At 28.5% G+C, this 21,258-nt stretch overlaps 2 protein-coding genes across 6 annotated transcripts; one reads left to right on the top strand and one right to left on the bottom strand.

The window, feature by feature from the left end:
* Positions 1–2,405: 2,405 nt before the first annotated feature.
* On the bottom strand, positions 2,406–4,525 carry LOC106783819 (aminoacyl tRNA synthase complex-interacting multifunctional protein 2). Of its 2 annotated transcripts, none has more exons than XM_014742717.1 (4): positions 4,171–4,525; positions 3,216–3,362; positions 2,877–3,123; positions 2,406–2,790 (listed from the first exon to the last, which is right to left on the bottom strand). In XM_014742717.1, the coding sequence occupies exons 1-4, from the start codon at positions 4,366–4,368 to the stop codon at positions 2,423–2,425; spliced, it is 960 nt and encodes a 319-aa protein (XP_014598203.1). In that variant the 5' UTR covers positions 4,369–4,525; the 3' UTR covers positions 2,406–2,422. The 2 variants fall into 2 exon arrangements, with proteins under 2 accessions (XP_014598203.1, XP_014598212.1); XM_014742726.1 differs by having other exon boundaries at positions 4,189–4,524.
* On the top strand, positions 3,646–20,792 carry LOC106783799 (nucleosome-remodeling factor subunit NURF301). Of its 4 annotated transcripts, XM_014742694.1 has the most exons (28): positions 3,646–4,105; positions 6,164–7,215; positions 7,638–7,920; positions 8,012–8,220; positions 8,349–8,720; positions 8,828–10,018; positions 10,129–10,319; positions 10,418–11,038; positions 11,187–11,371; positions 11,456–11,786; positions 11,907–12,216; positions 12,327–12,462; positions 12,782–13,053; positions 13,125–13,265; positions 13,358–13,465; positions 13,550–13,755; positions 13,843–14,079; positions 14,222–14,438; positions 14,522–14,821; positions 14,916–15,098; positions 15,186–15,407; positions 15,855–16,134; positions 16,269–16,470; positions 16,554–16,816; positions 16,947–17,114; positions 17,243–17,438; positions 17,553–17,637; positions 17,749–20,792. In XM_014742694.1, the coding sequence occupies exons 2-28, from the start codon at positions 6,177–6,179 to the stop codon at positions 17,949–17,951; spliced, it is 8,151 nt and encodes a 2,716-aa protein (XP_014598180.1). In that variant the 5' UTR covers positions 3,646–4,105; positions 6,164–6,176; the 3' UTR covers positions 17,952–20,792. The 4 variants fall into 4 exon arrangements, with proteins under 4 accessions (XP_014598180.1, XP_014598196.1, XP_014598189.1 ...); XM_014742710.1 differs by lacking the exon at positions 3,646–4,105 and having other exon boundaries at positions 5,525–7,215; positions 15,186–15,329; XM_014742703.1 differs by lacking the exon at positions 3,646–4,105 and having other exon boundaries at positions 5,526–7,215; positions 12,815–13,053.
* Positions 20,793–21,258: the final 466 nt, after the last annotated feature.

The following is a 21,258-nucleotide window of genomic DNA, read 5'->3' as shown; positions in this document are numbered from 1 at the left end:
ATGCTATTAACAAATATATATATATATAAATACACAAACAAAATATGTATACTGCTTTACATAAGTAATATAATGATAAAAATACTTTTTAATTCCTTATTAATATTTTTTATCCGGTTAAAATATATATTATTGTTTTTTCGGTGACTCATCTGGGATTTTAACTTGTAATTAAAAATTTAATTATTATAAATAATGTTGTTAGCAATCCACTGTTATACATTATTGATAAAATTATAAATTATTACAAAGAATCTAAAATGTAGAAATGGAGCATATAAAATCAGAAATCAACATGTGATACATACTACTGCCTCATATTATCATACCGTGTTTTCCAAATATCAGATGCCATTTATAATGAACACTAATGTACGATTATTTGTATCCATTAAAATATCTCTGATAAATGATTCAGATTTATAAATTTAAAAACATAAATCTATATATATATATATATATGTGAGGTAGTGATTTGTACATATATAACTTACTTGAAAGGGAAATTAAAATGTATTACATGTAAGAATTAAGTTTTATGCTTTATGTTGATCTAAAGAATCCGAATATTTTTATGATTAAAGTAGTCCAAATTAACATTTTTAAAGTGTTATATAAATAATTATTTATTTCAATTCTTCGTTTTATGAATATTAAAGTATAATTCGTATTTATGTTCGTAGAACATAAGAAATGATTTTTTTCATTAAGAAGAGCACAGTTTTATTTCGCAAATTTTCTCATAATTATCATGTTAATGATGTCCAAATGAATTATAAAAATTTTTACGACGATGTTACCGGTATTGTGGCCTTCATGATGTGTAGTATTGGATTTACTTGGAAACTGCTCCAACTTTACTTTTCATAGTACCCCGAACTTTCTTCAATTTTTTTATATGTTCATTACGTAGTTTTCGGGTCAGCTTTTGTGTCTCGTAAAGACTGTGTCTTGTTAACTTATGTTTTGATTTGAACTTTTTTGCGAAGTCTAAAGTATCATAAATTGAAGCAAATACGGTAGATTTATCTCCACCAAAGTGTATTAAAAATCCAAAAACTAATACAACATCTGATATCACTTTATAAATTTTTGCTAGTTTTTCTTATATTTCCGTCGTAATTTCTGTCATTAATTTCTGTCAAAATCGTAAGAATAATTCGTACTTATATTCATACCAAATTAAATTTCTTCTTCTGTACGTTTTATCAATTCAGACTAGAAAATATGTAATTTTGGTTTTATTAATAAAGCTAAAAATTTAATAAAAAATTTTTAGTATAAACATATGAAAAGTTAGCAATTCAATTATATAAAACGATGAGTTGAAATGCTAGGATGCGCATGTAAGAAAGAGCATTTATTTTAATTAAGTTGCAAATAAAACTTCTTTTTTATTATAGTTTATCCATGCTAAGATCAACAGCCATTATGTAATTATGCCATTATGTGTCTCTTATGTTATATTACAAAAATAAGAATGGAAATAAGAAAGATAAACATATAAATTTGAGAATAAAATACACTATGGCAATATAAAATTGTTGCATTTACTAATGCACTTGATAAAATCATTAGTTTAAAATTAAGAAAAAATTAAAAGATAACAAAAGTTTGAATAGTATATAGAAGTCTGCTGGTCAGTAGGTTGATTAATTAAATGTTTTTAAAATAAGATTAATATTTTAATGTCTTGCAAATTTATCTGTTCACATTTACTCTCTTTTTATTGGAGTATTCAAAACAAAAAGTTTATTTATAATAAAAAGAAGCAAATTTTTATGTTTATTTCATATGATTATTGTGCCTATTAAATATAGTGATTCATGTATAAAATGCGCAAATAAGATTTTGGAAGGACTAGATAAAGCAGTATTATCTATAATAATAATATTAATAACTTAATCATAAATATTTTTAAGTACCTTTTTCATCTTTTTGTACAATGCATTATATTCCATCTATTAATATGTACTTTATTTATAAACTCTTGGAAGCAAAGAATTTTTTTCTTTCTTATTTCCAAATTCCTAATAACACAATTTTTATACTTTTATAATATTAAAACCATTATACTATATTAAAATAAGATTAAAATATTAAAAAGTATTAAAATAGAAAAAAACTTTAAGTACTGCCAATAAACTATGTAGTTTTTTTATAATTTTGTCTCGACTTTATAATTAATGTATTTAGAAGGTCTTTTATATTTTATTAAAAGCTTACACAAATTTAAGAAAATTTCTGATATAAATATTTACTTCTATTTTTATTTCATAATTTAAATATATATATATATATAAGATATACAAATTATATATCTACAATAGCAATGTCATATACAAAAGAGTATTGATAAACACGAATGAAATGCTAGATGTTATTTAAAAAATTCGTATCATATATCGTACAAATGATGTATTTATTTAAATATTTTTTCACAAGCATTAATCCACTTTTTAAGACTCGATGGTAAATTTTGTACAGAAATTTGTTTAATTACAGACCATACAGCAATATCAATAATATTTGGTTTGTTTATGCCAAACCATTCATTTGTTCCTAACGTTTTGGTAATATATTGAAGTATTATTTGCTGTTTCTTTGATGATTTTTCTATTTGTAGACAATAACAATAATCAAGTATAGTGTCAAATACGTTTGCTTGTACAGGATCTAGACAATTTTCAAAATTATGTGTATGGAATAACCTGCTTAAGTATCTTAACAAATTAACTTCGCCGAATAAAGAATAATTGTATAATCCTGAGACAAATTCAAACTCCTCAACTGTAAAATAAATATAATAAGAATATGCATGTTAGTGGAATCCACAAAATTATGCATTTTTTTAACATTATTAATATTTAATTTACCTTCTTTCCATATGAGAGACAAATTAATTACATTTGGCTTAGTTGGATTTATATCACAGACATATAACTCAGGTACATCTCCAATAACACTTGAATGAATATATGTTTGCAATTTGATATTTGTATCATTCCAAACTTTTGGAAGTGCTAATATGGAGTATGGTGGCTTCTTTGGATTTGCATTTATAATTAAATTAACGGTGATTGATTCAGATTTATGGCATACATTCGAAAGCAAATTACTTTTCTGTTAATATTTTTATAAAATATTAAATAATCTGTCTTAAGTCATTGTTATTTACAAAAAACATAAACTTATAAGAATCAATAATTATTCACCTTCTCACTATTTTCTGCTGGCATCTTAACATGATCTGTATGTTTTAAAAAATTGCAAAGGGAAGATACCTGTTTCTTAAGCTCTGCTAATTGAGCTAAAATTTTTTCTTGCGTAGCTTCTAATAAAGCATATTCTGATAATGGATTCTGCAAATAAATATGATATTTAAAACATGTGCATATTTAATTCTATTATTTAAGTATAACTATGATGTTCTGTAATCAAGAATTTTGATGTATATTGAGAATCATAAAATAATATTAACCTAGATTTTTAAACAATGTATAGTGCTGATTTAGATTTCAATAAAAATACTTAAAAAGTAAACACACACATACTATTATACCAATTATATTTTTCTGTATATTATTTTTGCTACAAGATATATTTTATATTCAACTATACTTTAAAAAGATTTTAAAGCTTCGTACTACAATAATTTTATCTAAACGATTATAATGATTGTTTTTAATGAAATAGCCTTTTAATTTTTTGAATCTATCACTTCAGTGTCATTCTATATTAATATTTTTCTATGTTGATATTTATATAGTTTCATTTCTTAGTTCTTATGTATCTTTGGTTATACAACTGTACTTTTGTAGCTTTTAGTACAGTTCTAATTTAGTAAGCTTGCTATTCTTCTATTACAATTGTCACTTTATTTCACTATTATCAGAAGCAGAGTTATTTTTCACGGCAGACACTCGTATTAGACTCCTGTTTTACGAAAAATTGGAGGGGCAAACATCGATCAAGCTTCGAGAACCATATTCTCGGTCGATCGTGATCAGTACTTGTGGAAATTTTGGGAGGAGTCATGCACGATAGGTTGAAGAAAGAAGAAACATTAATTTGTGCCATGGACGGTCGCCGTGTGAGTAAAATGGTAAATTCAGATTGTTATTTAATGTCACTTTATGTCGATAATGGATACTAGAAAAAGATGGAAACCTTCAAAAGCTTGATAACCTGCTCTGTAACATCAGCAACGATCTTGATCCCTGTTTCCGTATGGTTGCCTTTTCCGCATTCTCCGTGAATATTTTTCATCTCGTATATTCTGTTCGTAGAACGTGTCATTATGGGCAAGGAAATGATCGGTTTCATTGAATACATCTTTGTTTCGCCGCTTCTTTCAATCAGTCTCATATTGAATATAAAAAAATCACGTTACACGTGTTCGTCGTATTGTTCGCACTTTGTTCTCGCTTCGTATTTATCGAACTTGTTAGGCAGCCATTTTTATTGACTGTTTCTGTCTGCTCCTATTTCTCTTTCCATCTTTCTACCCCTCTCCTCTCCTTAAACTCCTTATGTCAAATTTTACTACATCCGTTATACAGACATTTTCAAGCATAGATGTCGTTGCTGTAGCTTCATTAAAAATATTTTACCTTTTTTTATTTATACCTCTTTAAAAAGAAAACAGAAAGGGAAGTGAAAGAGAGAGAAAAAAATTCTTAACATTTAAATGAGGTATAAAATTTTATACTAATAATTTATTACAGAAACTAATTCTTGGATTAAAAGTCCATAAAAGTTGAAGATTTTATTTTTACATATTTATTCAAAGTTCTTTAATATCGAAGTTTATTAATTCGTTGACCAAACTTCACTATAAATTGATTGTCGCAAATTTTATTAATATTTTCGTATTAAAATCGTATCTTCTCTGAGTGTAGAGTAAGAAATATGTGCTATCATATATTCAATGTTTTACTTCGTATTTTCCGTCGTACTATGCTTGACTACTAGAATCAAATGTGTAGATATTATAGTAATTTATTTTATTAGTGTTATAAATACGGCAGATAATGTTTGTTTAATAGTTGATTTATTTAAAAAATTAAAGTTATATTAGAATAAAATATATTCAAACTTCGTGATTTCTTGTCATTGAATTTTCTTTTATACAGATGGCGTGATTGTGATACTTGTTTTAATATGTGCAAAAGAATAATGTTTGAATTGATCTATTGAATAAATGTATCATCATGAATATTATGCATTAGAAAAATAATAATTTTCATTGTTTAATTAGACATTATATTTAAATATATATTTTTTAAAGCGGTCATTGATTTGGTCAAAGTGGTGTCCTCTGTCGAAGCTTTTATCAAACTAAGGTTAGATTTGCAGATCTTTCACGGGTCCGATTGTTTCTTGTGTATGAATCGGTCATTCTTTTATCAAAAGTGTTAAAAGAAAATTAATTAATAGTGATTGACATATAATTTTGACGAATGTATAATCATGATTTCATATTGAATAAAGGTGAGGACAACGGTTCGTCGGAAGTGCGGTTAGAAACGCGTTTTTTTTTTTAAACGCCCATGACGCCACCTATGGTTGATTCAATACAATCCTTTGTAGTTACAGAGCAAGAGATTGGATCTTGCGTACGTTTTGCGTTAATACGGAAAAAGGAGAAAATCTTATGTTTAATTGAGTTTTAATTGATCGGTTTTTCTTAGAATTTCGTGTACTATATTAGGATCTTTCGTAAAGAGAAAAACGGCGAGTTTTTGTTTAGATTTTGGCTGTATTAGCAGCAAATGCGTTTCGGGAACTAACATGGCGGCGATTTGACGAACCAATTGGAGAAGCGCTCTCTTAGAAAAGGCGGTGTTGTAAATTCCCCTTACATTCCGCGTCAGCGAGTTATTCCGTACTTCGTTTTGTCGTTATTGCTGGTAAATCTTTTTTATTAAAAGGAAGAAGCGGTAGTTGTCGACCAGTGGTATCGAGGGGTAGATTTACGAGATTCCAACGGGACGTTAATAATGAAAAAATTGTGTTTGATCACGTGACCGTAGCCGAAAAATGGCGCAAAGATCAGAGTACAAACATGGGCTCCATTTCGTTGCTGCGGTGTTATTTGTATTTGTTTACAAGCGCGCCTTTTCTCAAAACACGTGTTAAGTAAGTGCCATTTTTTTGGCAGTGGGTGACAGACAATGACGGGGAGAGGTTCCAAGAGACGGGGCCGGCCACCAAAGTCGGTGGTCATGGAAAGGCCCAAAAAGTTTCAGTATCACCTTATGAAGAAGCCAAAGTATTTGCAAAACAAGGATTTAGAAACGCAAAATTCACAACCGACTACACCAACAGTATCAAGACCTTCTTCACCAATTGAATGTGAAGAAAACAGACGTAGCACACGAAATCGAAAAACTCGTGTCACAAAGGATAGACACTCACGTAAAGGTGGTCATTCTAGTTCAGGTGCATATCAACGCCGAGGTTACAATCCAAATGTGGATTACAATGACTCTGAATATCACTATGGATCTGATTTTGGTGATGAATCCAGTGAGAAGAGTGACGTCGAAGACGATCCTCTTCAAAGCGACATAGAATCTTCTGAGAGTATAGAAGAACCTGATCCATCAAGCGATAGTGATTTTTCTCTCTCTAGTTATAGTACAACAAGTGGTACACCACGCAAAACTGTTTCGGGTCAACAACGACCACCGAGTCCAGAGCCATTATGGTTACAGAACAGAGAACTTCCTCCTCTTACTCCACCAAAATCTTCAGATGACCTATTGGTTCCTAAGGGGCTTGTAATGCCATCTCTTTCCATTTATGAGGTTTTAAGACATTTTCGTTCATTAGTGCGTCTTTCTTCGTTCAGATTTGAAGACTTTTGTGCAGCCCTAATGTGTCAAGATCAAACTAATTTATTAGCTGAGATTCATATTATGCTAATCAAAGCACTACTTCGAGAAGAAGATTCACAACAAACTCATTTTGGTCCATTAGATCAAAAAGATTCTGTCAATGTGAGCTTATATTTTGTCGACTCAATGACTTGGCCAGAAGCTTTACGATCTTATGTTGAAAGCGATAAAAGCTTTGATCAAAATGTCCTGCAAATTCTAACTGCTTCTGAATATCCTTTTACATCTATTGAAAACAGAATCAAAGTCTTGCAATTCTTAATAGATCAATTCATAATAACGAATCCAGTTAGAGAAGATTTATTGAATGAAGGTATGATAAGCAATATGTTAAATATTATAGTAATGTTACATTTTATGTTATATAATACGAATTGAATTTAGCAAGATATTATATTACTTATAATAATATACAATTATATATTGTTTTATTCAGCAGGATAGCACTTATTGTGACCATGCTGATACTTCAAAATAATTTTTAATTAATATTTTATGATTATTGTTTTTTTTTTACTTCTAGTAATGAAAATTAAAAATGTATAAATTGGTAAATAATTTTCAATGTTTATATCTCAGTTTGATATAACAATAAGTTGAAAGAATTTGAATTTTGTATAAATAGTTGATATTTTCATATTCCATTCTTAAGATATCTAAATTTTTTGTGTAATCTATATACAACAACAATTTTGTATAATAGACGTAGAAAAAGTATAACTTAATTTCTTCTAGGAAATATGCATTATGATGACCATTGTAGAGTATGTCACCGTCTTGGAGACTTATTATGCTGTGAAACTTGTCCAGCTGTTTTTCATTTAGAATGTGTTGAGCCTCCGTTAGTTGACGTTCCTACAGATGATTGGCAATGCAGTACCTGTAAAGCTCACAAAGTTACAGGAGTTGTTGATTGTATTCCTGATGTTGAAAAAAATGGGTCCTTATGTAGACAAGAACATTTAGGTTTTGATAGACATGGGAGAAAATATTGGTTTCTTACAAGAAGAGTTTTTGTGTAAGAAATTGTTCTTTTTCATATGATTGTAACTATATTATTATTTTATATTATTATTTACATTATATATGACTGTATTTCAATTTTATAGAGAAAGTGAAAGTGGAGAAGTTTGGTATTATAGTACACCATTACAATTAGAAGAATTAATGCATTGTTTAGATCGTAATGAAATGGAAGTTGCACTGTACCGTGAATTATCAGATTATAAGGATGAAATTGTACGTCAAATGGAACTTACAGAATCAATTACTAATCAATTCAAGGGTACCAAAAAATCATACTTGGAAATAGAAAATAGTGAGTATTATATATTGAGCTCTTTATGTGAACCTATAATCATTTGTATAATATTAATAATGAAATTCACATGTATAACATATTTTGAGAAACATAAAAAGAATATATTCATTATAATAACAATATAGGCCTTATACTAAAACTGCAAAAAGAGCGCCAAGAGAAGCAGGAAAAGGAAGAAGAAGAAAAGAAAGAAAAGCAAAGGCAAGAAGCTGAAGATATGGTACGCAGGATACATGAAGGGTCTGATTCTTTAGAAGAACGTTTAACAGCAACAACAGAACAAGATAAAGAGAAAATAGAAGAGCGGGTGACTACACAAGTACCAGAAGTGATAGCTGAAAACGTTGAAGTCGATGGAGCTACTAGTAATGTACCTACTACCTTAAATACCAATGTGGCAAACAACACTGGGAAACCTAATACTGTATCATCATCTGAAGAAATGGAAGAAGAAACAGCAGAAGGAGAAGAAAATGTTCCCAAAATAGGCAAAGATGGTATGTTATCTAACAAATTAACTTTTCTTTTCTTTTACTTTTTTTTTATAACAAAAAATTTATGCAAACTATATAGTTATGTATATAATGGAATTTATTTTCTCTAGGTAAAAAACATACTATAGTTACAAGATCAAAAACAGGTTCTTTACAACCTCGTACTTTTAATATGGATGATTTAAAGCGACGAAGTACAGTTTCAATGTCTAAAGAAGAGCTTGAAAAGTTAGATAAGAGTTTGAAGGAAGAAGGAGATAATACTAGATTGACTAGACAAAAAGCACATCAGATTGCTTCCGGTACACATCTCTTTAAATTGGGAATGGACAATAATTTTAAATCATATGTTAATCAGTATAGCACTAATCCTGTTGCTCTGAATAAACTTCAACGAAATGAAGAACGCGATAAAAAACGTCACTTGTCACATAAATTTTCTCTTACTCAAGCTTCAGAATTTAAATGGGTTGGAAGCTTGACAGGAACTCGTGCTCTTCTAGTTAATACCCTTCGACAAACTATTCTTCAACTTGAAAGCAGTATACAAGCTCCGTTTATGCATACCAACTGGCCACTTTTACGTAAACCATGGACTTCTGCAATAGGTTCTTGCGTATTTCCTAGAGATTTTGCACGAGCACTTATTGTATTACAAGCATGTATAAAAGCAGTTGTATTTGCTAATGTTTGGCATGATCAACTTGGACATGTAAAATTGCAAAGGGTAACTGCACTTGAACGAGAAGAAAAAAAACGTCTAGATAAAAAGGAAAAGAAAGAGAGAGAAGACGAAGAAGAGCGAAATAGATCATTTAATTTTGTTAAATATACATTAGGCTTAAAACATCAAGTATGGAAACAAAAGGGGGAGGAATATAGAGTTCATGGACAAGGAGGTTGGTTGTGGGTGTCAGCAAGTAGACGATATAGATTTAGCGACATGAGAAAGTTAGGTTTAAGAACAGGACCACAAAAAATTATGGTGCAAATTAGAGATCAAGAAGGATTAAAAATATTAGCCTTGGATCCTCCAACTTATGAATTTTTAATTAAAGAATATTGTTCAAATCTGGATGAAAAAATTAATATAGATAAAATAAGTATCAAGAAAGAAACAAATAATGATGAATTATCTACTGATACTGGTACAAAAAAGGTTAAGCAAGAATTTAAGGTAGAAAGTATTAAAACTGAAGAAAAGGTAGAAATTAAACAAGAAGTGGATAAAAATGGACCAGTAGCAGTTTCTAAAACAGAACAACCAGCAATTAAAAAAGAAACTAAAATGAATATATCCTGTAAGTATATTATATAAATATCGAATAATGTATTATTCGTTATACATATATATTTTATTTCTTGTTATATATATTACATATGTATGTATATATATGTATTTTGTTTCTAGTTTTAGCTGGTATGAAAATTGAGAAAGTTTTTACACCAATTAAAGAATTTGAAGAAATTGACATAACAAAGGCATTAACTACACCTGGGAAACTTCATTATCCAAAAATTGGGAAGAAAACTAGAATTGATGACTTTCTTGCACGTAGAACACATTTAAAATTACTAGAAGAGAGAAGATTATTACAATCTGTTAGTATATCTTTTACGTTGTTTATTTTTTTCTAACGCAACACTTGTTAACATCGTATATATGATGCAATTAAAATAAATATATTTCTTTTTTACAGGAAAAAATAAAGGAACCTATAGTTCAAACAGGAAGTCATAAAATAGCAGATGGTGATACTGATATCGATATTGAAAATAATGATGAAAGTGATACCGATGGTGGAGATGGTTCTTTACAGTACATACTGTCTGGTAAACAATCCAATAAAGCAATGTCATCAGCTGCAAAAGAAATGTTTAGTGCAATAGGAAAACGTATTCAACAAGTTAAAGGACAATATGCAAACATTATGAAACTTGAGAAGAATGGAAGTTGTTATTCACGATATTGCAATGTGGCAATTACACCAGGAAAAATGGCAATTACAGCACAAAATTTAATGTCTACTTGTTATTCTCCGATTTGCCTTCAGAAAGCAAGATTAAAACGCGAACTTGTAGTATTATTACGAAAGGCAAGTGTCTTAAACAATAGTCAAATACCATCTCAATTTTCACAAAACAAGCTTGATGGAAATGACGAGGCTAAGGATGCAATTAGAAGAGATTTGGAATCTGCTGTTGCTTCGGCAACTCACTGTACTGAAGAATTTCAAACAACAAATGTAAACATAAATAAATTATCAAACTTCAAAGACGGATCAGCACCTAGTGCTAAAAGAATAAAATTAGAACATAAAGTATGTATTATTATTTGATTTATATAAAATACTTTATTAAGGAATTAACTTCTTTTAAAGAGATTTATTATAAAATAATTTGTATTATTTAACAAGACAAGAGAATCATTTTAATAGTATGAAATATAATAAAAATAATTATTTATAGGGATTAGATAATGATTCTAATTTAAATAAAAAGGAAACTTCAATTACAACCAAAAGTAATGTGACAACAGCTACGGTAACTACTACTCAACAAACTATTAAAACGGTTGATAGTATTGTACAAAATATGCAGGAAAACATTTCTTCTCATAATACAACTACATTGTCATCGGAAACTAAAACTAGGTATTATAGAAAGTCTTTTTTTTATATATCTTACGTGTATCATGAAATTATAAATCTTAAATAATAATCATGTGATTATTTCAGTAATGTAAATAATGTAGTGTCTAAAACAACAATTATTAACAAAAGAGGAAGAACAGTACAACGAAGTACAGTAGCTAAAGAACTAAATGCTGATGGAACTGAAAGAATATATACTGCCAGTTCAGCAGAAGGAAAAGTTTATTTAAAAAAAGTTGCAATTTCTTTGGCTGATAGAAGAAAAAAACGAACACCAGTAAAATATCCTTTATGTTCGACATTTTGTACGAAAAATAAACGTCGAAGTATTTTACTTCTTCCACAACATGAATTACGAAAATTAGCCAGAGTTGGTGGACGAACATCAGTTCAGGGTTTTCATCACATGGCTAAGGTGAGTGGGTGCATGTGTGTTTGATGATTTCTATATATTATCTATAGTATTAAAAATTACATTATTATTTTATGTTATTATTTATAATATATCCAATATGTTATTTATTTTAAATTTTAGGCAAACCTAGCAGTTTGGCCATATCCTTGCCCTAGACCATTATTTAAGACATGTTGGTTATATCGAACAGTTGGTTTAAAATCTTTAGCTGCAGCTGCACTTCAACTAAGAATCTTATGGGCATGTTTACGTTGGGATGATATGGCGGCAAAACCATTATCTATAGATGGAAAACATCAAATTACAACAGATACTGAAATTATGTCATTAGAGATTTTAAAGCATCGTCATGTTGGACAATTTTTAGACAGAGCACAATATTTGCGTCGAAAAGTTGTTATACCTTTAGAAATTCCAAAACAAATTAGAGGTATTTATAAATAAGTTTTATATTACTTGCCTTATTTTATTTTAATTTATTTTATTTTATTTCATTTCATTTTATTTTATTTTATTTTATTTTTTTTTTTTATTTAAAAGAGGTAACATCTATAAGAAGTGGACTAAGAAAGAGAAAACGACCAGAATCACCGCAAAACACTGAACCACAAGTAACAGAAGAATGGGTTGATGAAGATAAATTGGAACTATGGGAAATCAAACAATATGGTGATAGGTTAGCAAAATATATTTTATGATAATTTGTATATTATAATGAAATTTAGAATGCTTTTGTGCTGTAGAACAATTGCTTTTATTTTTAAATTACTAACTTTTATTTGGTTAAGACATTTATTATATCTTATTTACTATACTACTATACTACTATGTTTTTATGTCTTAGCTTGCTTGTCGAAAATTGCTTTTTTTGTATAGTCAGGTGAAAAGCATGCAATATTATTGAGATAGAAGGAATCGAATATTATATCGAAAATTACCTTTCCTTGCCTAACACCACCTTGTACTAACACTTCGCTTGGTGTGTATCTCTTCAGGTTAGAGAAGGCTAATGCCCAGATTATTACTAGGAGTCGCTCGGGTGTGCCACAATCTGTTGGTGGTCAAAACAGAAATTCTGGATCCAATTCTGATCAACTTGTTAGTGGTAAGGCTACTCCTGAAGAAATTAAAGAAAAAATGGAACAACAGTTGCGTATGCAAAGAGCTGCTCATCAACAGAAAAGAGCTTTAGAAACTCTTAAAAATCCAGCTAACTCCGCTTCCTCGAACACACAACTTGTTAAAGTTACATCTAACTCCGCCCATGGTAATATTATACTATGATTTGATAGTTATAATTGATAAATAGTGTTAAAAATATTTGATTTATTTTTACAGATGGCTCAGTTAAATTAATTTCCAAAGTTGCAATACCAGCAAATCCAAATAGTGGAAGTAAATCCCAATTAACTTCACTTCTAACGACACCTACTCAAAATAAAGCCTTTATCGGAACAAGACGTATTTATATGGCAAAATGTAATTAATCAATAAAATTTATATTCTTTACTTTTATCTATAGCAATAATAATATTATAATAATTGTCACTATATTTTTATTAAATGTTCAGCTGCCGATGGAACAACAAAGGTTGTTTCTGGGCCTACAAGTATTTTACCAAAGACATCTCAAATCCAATCAGGAAATCAGCAGTCTTTAATTAAAGCTGGTTCAGCAGGTAAATTCTTTTTAAATATATTTAATTTTATTAATATGCAGATTTTATAATTTATTAATATTTTTTTTCTATACATCATTTTAGGGACACCTACAGGTACTGTACAGCACATACAACAAAGGGTACAAATTTTAAGAGGACCTGATGGTAAATTACAAGTTCGCGGGTTAATGCCTGGTCAACAATTAGTACAGATGCCAGATGGAAAATTGCATGTATTGAATACAGCGCAAGCTATTACTTCTACTGTTACACATACGGGTACTACTTCAAGTACATCAACTATACAGGTATTTGTTTTTCTTATTTTATAAATTAACAGATTGCTACAACAAATTACCTAAAGTTATTAATTATTTGTAAAAATTTGATTATAGGCTAAATCTGTAACAGCTAATGCAGCTAAAGTTTCTACATCAAATGCATCAAATAAAAATAGTCCAGTTAAAGTTGCAATTATTCCGTCACAAGGATCAACATCACAACAATCACAACAAGTAGTACAAAAAGGTGGAAAATCCTCTGCTGTAGCAATAGCAAATGTTGCTTCTACACAATCTGCAAAGAATGCAATAGTTGTTGCCAATACTGGTCAAATTGTACAGGGAGCGCAGGTCTATATGTGTTTTATTTTTTTTCTTTAATTTCACATAAAATTATTAAAATATCAAATAATTTCTTGTTAAATACATCATTTTCATTTATTATATATAAATTACTTAACTTTTTTTTAATAATGTTTGAATTAATGTGTAGGTAATATCTCCGGGTAGTCAAATTCTTAGTGGAAATCAGATAGTAGTCACTAATGCTAATTTGGCTCAACAACTTGCTTCCGGAAAAGCACAATTAACAACACTCGGTGGACATCAAGTTGTAATTCGTAGTACACCAACAGGAAATCAAATTGTACAGTTAAATCCATCAAATAGTAATATGGTAGTAAAAAATACGGTTTCATCGAACAAACAAGGTAACTTCCTTTTTATCTATATTATTTTTTATCAAATAAGATTATGAAATTATGTTATTTATTATGTATTTTTACAATTCCAGCATTGCAGACTACTCAAAGAATAACATCAACAGTAGCACAAACACCTGAAACAAGTGCAAATATTACTTCTAGCAAATTGACTACATCTACTGCTAATTCTATCGCTCCACCACCTGGAAGCATAGAAGCTTCTTTGTTAGAAAATCAACCACCAGGTACAGTGATAAAATGTATTACAGCTCAGGTATTGCCGACAACACAAGGGCCGAAAATACTTTTGCAAGGATTGACGGGAGCAGATTTTACGCCACAGCAACTTGCAATAGTGCAAGAGCAAGTAAAAAATCAATTACGCAAAGGTATTTTTAATATATTTGTAAAAATAACACCATAAAAACACTTTTAAAATAGTATACAGAAATAAATATTTTAATACTCTTTTGTAACATATAGCTCAAGCAACTGAAGGAATGCAAGTTGTCTTAGGTTCTACAAAAATTTATTTAGCCATTCAACCTGCACCAGGAAGTCAACATGTGCAGACATCTCAAACATCCACAGCAGCAAGTACACCTACTGTTCCGACATCAAAACAACAAGTACAACATCCAACTGATTCCCCACCACCAGCAACAGGTGCGACATTTCTTCTTTTTACATATGTCATAAAGATATGTTACAGTAGTTATAGTAGTTGTTACAGTACTTACATTTATGTTTTAGAGCCTCAAACTGATATAGAGTCTATACCAGAACTTCAACAGGCATCAGTACCAAGTACTCCTGAAAAGCCAAAAGTGGTTGTTCAACAGGTTGATCGTGCCAATAACATTGTTACAGAAGAACCTCCAAAAAGAAATGATAATGGTGAGGACTCATCAGAATCTCTGCAAAATGTAGCTAAAGATGAAAAATTTGTTCTTACGCCAGAATTTGTACAACAAAGTATGTACTATACATTTAATCGTTAAAAAGAAACTTAGTATTTAGTATTTATGCAATCATATTGATATAATTTAAGTTTAACACATTGTTGACTGGTAATTTCAAGTAGAAATTATCTCATATCACAGACTATTACTTCTTAATATGATTTCTATACTTCTTAAATATGAAAGTGAAACAATCTAAATAAACGTCAATATATTTTATTTATGCATAATGAACTAAAATAAAAATTTATACATATTTTCTACACAATTTTTAATAATTTTTGTAATTTGTTGAAATCTAAAATTTTTAATAATAAATCAAAAGCAACCAAAAAAATTTCGATATCTTATATTATCCACAAAAATTGAAGTAGTTAATGTAAGAAACAGAAATTGATTCATGACTAGTCAACAATGTTCAGGCATAAAAACAAGTGTCAATCTGTTACTTTTTTTCTAGCAATCAAATCTGTATTGAAAGCGGAAAATCTTCATCCAGAAATAGAAGAAAAATTAAATCGGTTAAGTAAACATCACGAGAGTATAATCAAAGGAGCAGCAAGCTCAGCAGCTAACAATCAAACTCCGCGTGCCCCATCTCGCAAAAGACCTGCATCCTCCAACATTCCATCAGTAACCACTACTTCAAATATACAGTTAACAACTGAAATCGATACTGATTGGGCAGAAACTCCAAAAAAAAAGTCAACAATAAAACAAGAGAATCGTGAAATCTTGAAGTAAGCGGAGTAATTAATATGATTATTAACATTTTTTATATGATATCCTAAAATTGTACAATATTACAAACAATCACAATAATATCTGGTATTATTATCTAATTATCATCTATTCATTTTGTGTGCAATGATAGAATACAGAAGTCGACTGAACTAATAGACAATGAATCTACACCTAAAACTCGATTTGTAAAATTAAAAGACAGTCAAGAACATAGAAGGAAACAAGTTCAGTCACGAATGCAAGTTTTATTGTTTCGACATAAAGAACTTCTGAAAAAAGATATACTTAAAAAAAGAGCATTACTTGAAAAAGAATTACAAATAGATATTCAGGTATTTGCTAATTTTATTAATTTATATTAAAAAAATATATGTAAATCATATTTCCAATATTATTATATAAACTATAATTTTAGAAGGACCTATCAGCAGAATTAGCAACAAGAACAAAAGCAGAAAGACATAAACAAGATGAAGTTAAAGTAGGAAGTGCAAAACGTAAAGCTAATGCTCAAATAGCACAACAGGTTAGCCCACCAAATCGAGGTGGAAGGCCAAAAAAACATAAGGCACAAGCAAATAGCAACGCATTACCTAGTGCTTCATCTACTACAACTCCAAGTCGAATTAAAAAAGAAAAATTATACTGTCTCTGTAGGACACCTTATGATGAAACAAAGTAAGCACACTAAGTACTGTGTGTATGTATTTGCTATATGTAATTACTTGTATGCATCTTCGCATTTGTTTGCTGTTAATATATATATATATAATTATACAAAATTTAATTAATTAATTTATTAAATAAGGTTCTATGTGGGATGTGACCTGTGTAATAATTGGTTCCATGGAGACTGTGTTGGTATTACTGAGGAAATGAGCAAATCTCTTTCCGAATTTGTTTGTACAGAATGTAGACATGCACGAGATACACAAGAATTATACTGCTTATGTAAGCAGCCTTACGATGAATCTCAGTAAGTAATAACCTTCTTAAGATTATTGAAAATTAACAAGAAATTAAAGAAGTTTTAAATTGCTGTTATCATTTTTATTAATTCCCTATAAAATATTCATATATAAAATCAATTCTTATTTTTACTAGGTTTTACATTTGCTGCGATAAATGTCAAGATTGGTTCCATGGAAGATGCGTTGGTATTCTTCAATCGGAAGCAGACAATATTGATGAATATGTATGTCCTAATTGTCAACGTAATTCTTCTGTGAATTTTGCAAATATGAAAAATCTCAATGCTAAGGATTTGGATTTACTGAAAAAATTAATTAAACAGATACAGGTATACATCTTATCGATTTAAATCGTATAATGCTCTTACGTTTTTTTCTATATATTTCTATTTTGAAATGGGAGTTTCTTTTTAACAAAAACTTATTTTTGAATTTATAATTAGGCACATAAAAGTGCATGGCCTTTTATGGAACCAGTAGATCCAAATGAAGCTCCAGATTATTATAAAGTCATAAAGGAACCTATGGGTATGTATTTATATTTTTCGAAAATAAGTATCTATCAAATTTTACACATATGTATATATATATATATATATATATATGTATATATTATTTGTACGTATACATTGTTTTCAGATTTACAAACAATAGAATTAAGAATAAATGATAGATCCTACAAAAAACTAAGTGAATTTATTGGAGATATGACCAAAATATTTGACAATTGTCGATATTACAATCCAAAAGAGTCCCCGTTTTTCAAGTGTGCAGAGTCATTAGAAACATATTTTGTACACAAGATAAAAAGTTTGAGGGAAAAGTTTTCAGAAGGCAAATAAACAATCAAAACTGTAACTATATAAACGAATTGAAGTGCAAAATTGGCAGTTTAATAGTGCAGTGTAATAAGAATGATCTATACCAGTACATGTAGAGATCAAAACTCAAGGTAGAGATAAGTATATAAAAGTAGGATATATTTATTAGACTTGTGTGATTTTTTTTTCCTTTAACAAGTGAACTCTTTCAAACTTATTCTGTGCAATGGGTTTTGGACTAGAATTTATAATTTCCTATTTCTTGTAACTATTCCAAACTGGTAATGAATCGCCAGTCATATATATAATGAATGAACTGCCTTGTTCACAGAAGAATATAAAATATCTATAATTATGATGTAACATAATTACTGTTGAAATGGTCTAAATAATATACGTGTAATGAGTCTATTTCATTGGTATCGGTCAATTGAATCGTTACTGAATATTTATAATACCTAAAATATGACAAAACTAATTCATTCAATATTTTTAATCATTATAAAAATATCTTATTCTTTATCTATTTTGGAAGATTCTGTATAATAAAATTAGAATGTAAATGTTTATTGAAAAATATGATTGAAATAGGTTGATTTATAAAAGTGAATTTGAAATGTAGAGCAAACATGTTAGATGAACGTTTACTGACATTTTTGATGATTTACAATATTTTATTACTTATATTTTCTTTTATAATTATAAGTTGTGGTTCAAAATTCATAAAGTACAGGTGATATTATTTATATATATATATACATGTCATGAATTAAATGCATGTATATGTAATTATGCATGCTACATAATAATTGCAGATATAATATAAAATTGGTGCCACTTCACATTTAGAATTATGATCAACAACTTTATAGTAAACTAATATAACATGTTTTTGTCAAACGAAGAAAATTTAGTCATTAAGGACCATTGAACAGGTTTCATTAATATAGTAATGGTCTAATCACTATTTCATTATTGATATAGTTCATTTATATAAGCGTTCTGTGTCGTATAGCTGTAAGACTAATTAGAACGCGCATAATAAATTGTACAAATTTGTTTATTGTGCTCACAAGTAATTATTATTACATTGTTTTAATCACATAAATTTTCTATGAAATTGTTTATAAGCTACAGATATAATGTTAGATTATAAGAAGTAAGCAGATATCTGCTTTGTATATATGCAAGTAAAAATATCTATGAAAAACAAGAGCTTTTGTTTGGTAGCACTCAATACTAGAATCAATCTAAGAATGGAAAGCTGTGTTTTCAATACAAATATTGTTTATATTATAGCTATTAAAAATAATTGAAAATTAATAATTATATGCGAAGGAATCATTATATTTGGTTTCGTATTCTGAAGAAAAGAATTTGTCAAAGTATAGTAGTTGGCAATAAAAATGTTTCATGGGCATAACATGAACAAACAATATAAATATATACATAAATATACAAATATACTGAATAAAATTAAAGAAGTTATAAAGCTTCTAAAGTATGATTGTGTAAACAACAAGAATGAAAGTAAATATCGAATATATAAACTGGAGTTTGTGAAGCAAAGAATTTCTGTAACTTTATAGTTTTAAATAATTGTTTGGATAAAAAATTTCTCCATGCACTTTTAATTCTGAGAATAAAATTAAAAAATATACTTCATGCATATATACTTTATAATATGGACATTTATAATATTTCCTAAAATCAATGAGATTACAAATATCATCTGGCATGCCTTATTGATTCTTAATTGTTTATTTAACGTGAAAGCAAATTACTCAAAACAGGTTGTACATTTTTGCCAGGATAAAGCTTGTACAGTATTTTTAATTCAAAATCGCAAGACCTGGCACTGATCTGTTTTTTACCTTCAACTTTTGATTACAGTTACGAAATGTATAGATTAGGTTTCAGTCTCCAGGTTTATACACTTCAGTAGCTACACTAATTCATTTTAATCCATCAACAACACGCATTTCATTAATCAAGAATATTTTGTATTCTAATATTAATTATATGTATTCTTCACATGTACAGTTTTAAAGCCTTGCGTCATTATATATACATAAATATAAATAAGTACATGAAGATTATTTACACATACTCAGTTTTTTTTTTAACAGGTACGTTATAATATGAGATATTAAAGCTTTGTAAATTATTTGTCTCATTGAAATAATAGTACCATTGAATGCACGTGCTACTGAACTAGTGTACAAACCAGGTAACAACTGAGCAGCTAGTTTATATTGTACGCTGCACTATTTCACTTTCTGCTTATATATCATGTAACAAGGTGTTTATTTCCATTAAAGAGAAAGCAACAAAGTGTGACTAGATAATTACATTCTTCTAAACCTAATATTGCATAGTTTATAATAAATATTTGTACTAATTTTAATTATAAACTTTGTTGTTTTTATTACATTAAGATATCAATTAGGAACATGTAAGTCTTATATATTAGCTTATCTTTTTTAATTTGTAATTGTTTCAAAATAATAAACTGCTGGATGACAGTGATTTGACGAAACATAGTAAATATGTTATTACTATTTTACTACATTGATATAAAATGCTTAGGTGCTTAGAATAATCATAGATAGTTTAAAGGCACATTTAAAATAAATGAGACATTGGTACTAATAAATTAATGGAGTAGAATAATAGCATATTATAATATACATGCTTTAAAATGCATATTCTTGATATTATAAAAAGTAAACTTATATATGTATTATAATGGCGGTGAAATATGATAATGAACACATCACAAAATTTATTTTTCTTAAAATTGCAATATGTACTAATGTACAGTGTCTTATTGTACTAAATTAATCGCGCGAAAGTCAAAAATAATCGATCTTCAATTTTTGATTCATTAGTATTATTATTCCTATACAATTATTAATAATAGTATGGTAAATATTTTATTGGAATCTTAATGTTTATCAGAAATTAAGAATTCTGTATATTTTTACAAGATTATTATTCATTTATTGATTATATATTAATCGAAAACAAGAGAATATATAATACGTCATAAGGTATTAATGCATAAATGTCATTAAAATATTATTATGCTTGTGTAATCCATAGAGTTTTTGTAGTGTTTTTATACAATGTATGAAACATATTTTTATGATAGTATATGCATTTGAATTTTTGCAATAAAACATTATTATCAGAATGTTGTCCAAAAATGGAAAATATACAACAAAGTATTATAAGAAATATTAAAGTAAGTATTACGCACTGTGGTTTTCAAAATCTTTTTGGTTCATTTTATACAATGAATAATTTTTTGGGTTGGCATCATACA

Source organism: Polistes canadensis, unplaced genomic scaffold, assembly GCF_001313835.1.
Source record: "Polistes canadensis isolate GaletaPanama2010 unplaced genomic scaffold, ASM131383v1 scaffold_1, whole genome shotgun sequence".
NCBI classification, from domain to species: Eukaryota; Metazoa; Arthropoda; class Insecta; order Hymenoptera; family Vespidae; genus Polistes; species Polistes canadensis.
This window is presented reverse-complemented; position numbering and strand designations above follow the sequence as displayed.

Excerpts from the sequence above, each read along its gene's own strand:
- LOC106783819 (XM_014742717.1), bottom strand. The coding sequence starts at position 4,368 with ATGAGACTGATTGAAAGAAGCGGCGAAACAAAGATGTATTCAATGAAA. Across the intron at positions 3,363-4,170 it reads AGGTTATCAAGCTTTTGAAG|AATCCATTATCAGAATATGC; the intron begins GTTTCCATCTTT and ends ATTTATTTGCAG. Across the intron at positions 2,791-2,876 it reads GTCTCTCATATGGAAAGAAG|TTGAGGAGTTTGAATTTGTC; the intron begins GTAAATTAAATA and ends TTTATTTTACAG.
- LOC106783799 (XM_014742694.1), top strand. The coding sequence starts at position 6,177 with ATGACGGGGAGAGGTTCCAAGAGACGGGGCCGGCCACCAAAGTCGGTG. Across the intron at positions 7,216-7,637 it reads AGAAGATTTATTGAATGAAG|GAAATATGCATTATGATGAC; the intron begins GTATGATAAGCA and ends AATTTCTTCTAG. Across the intron at positions 11,372-11,455 it reads TCATCGGAAACTAAAACTAG|TAATGTAAATAATGTAGTGT; the intron begins GTATTATAGAAA and ends TGATTATTTCAG.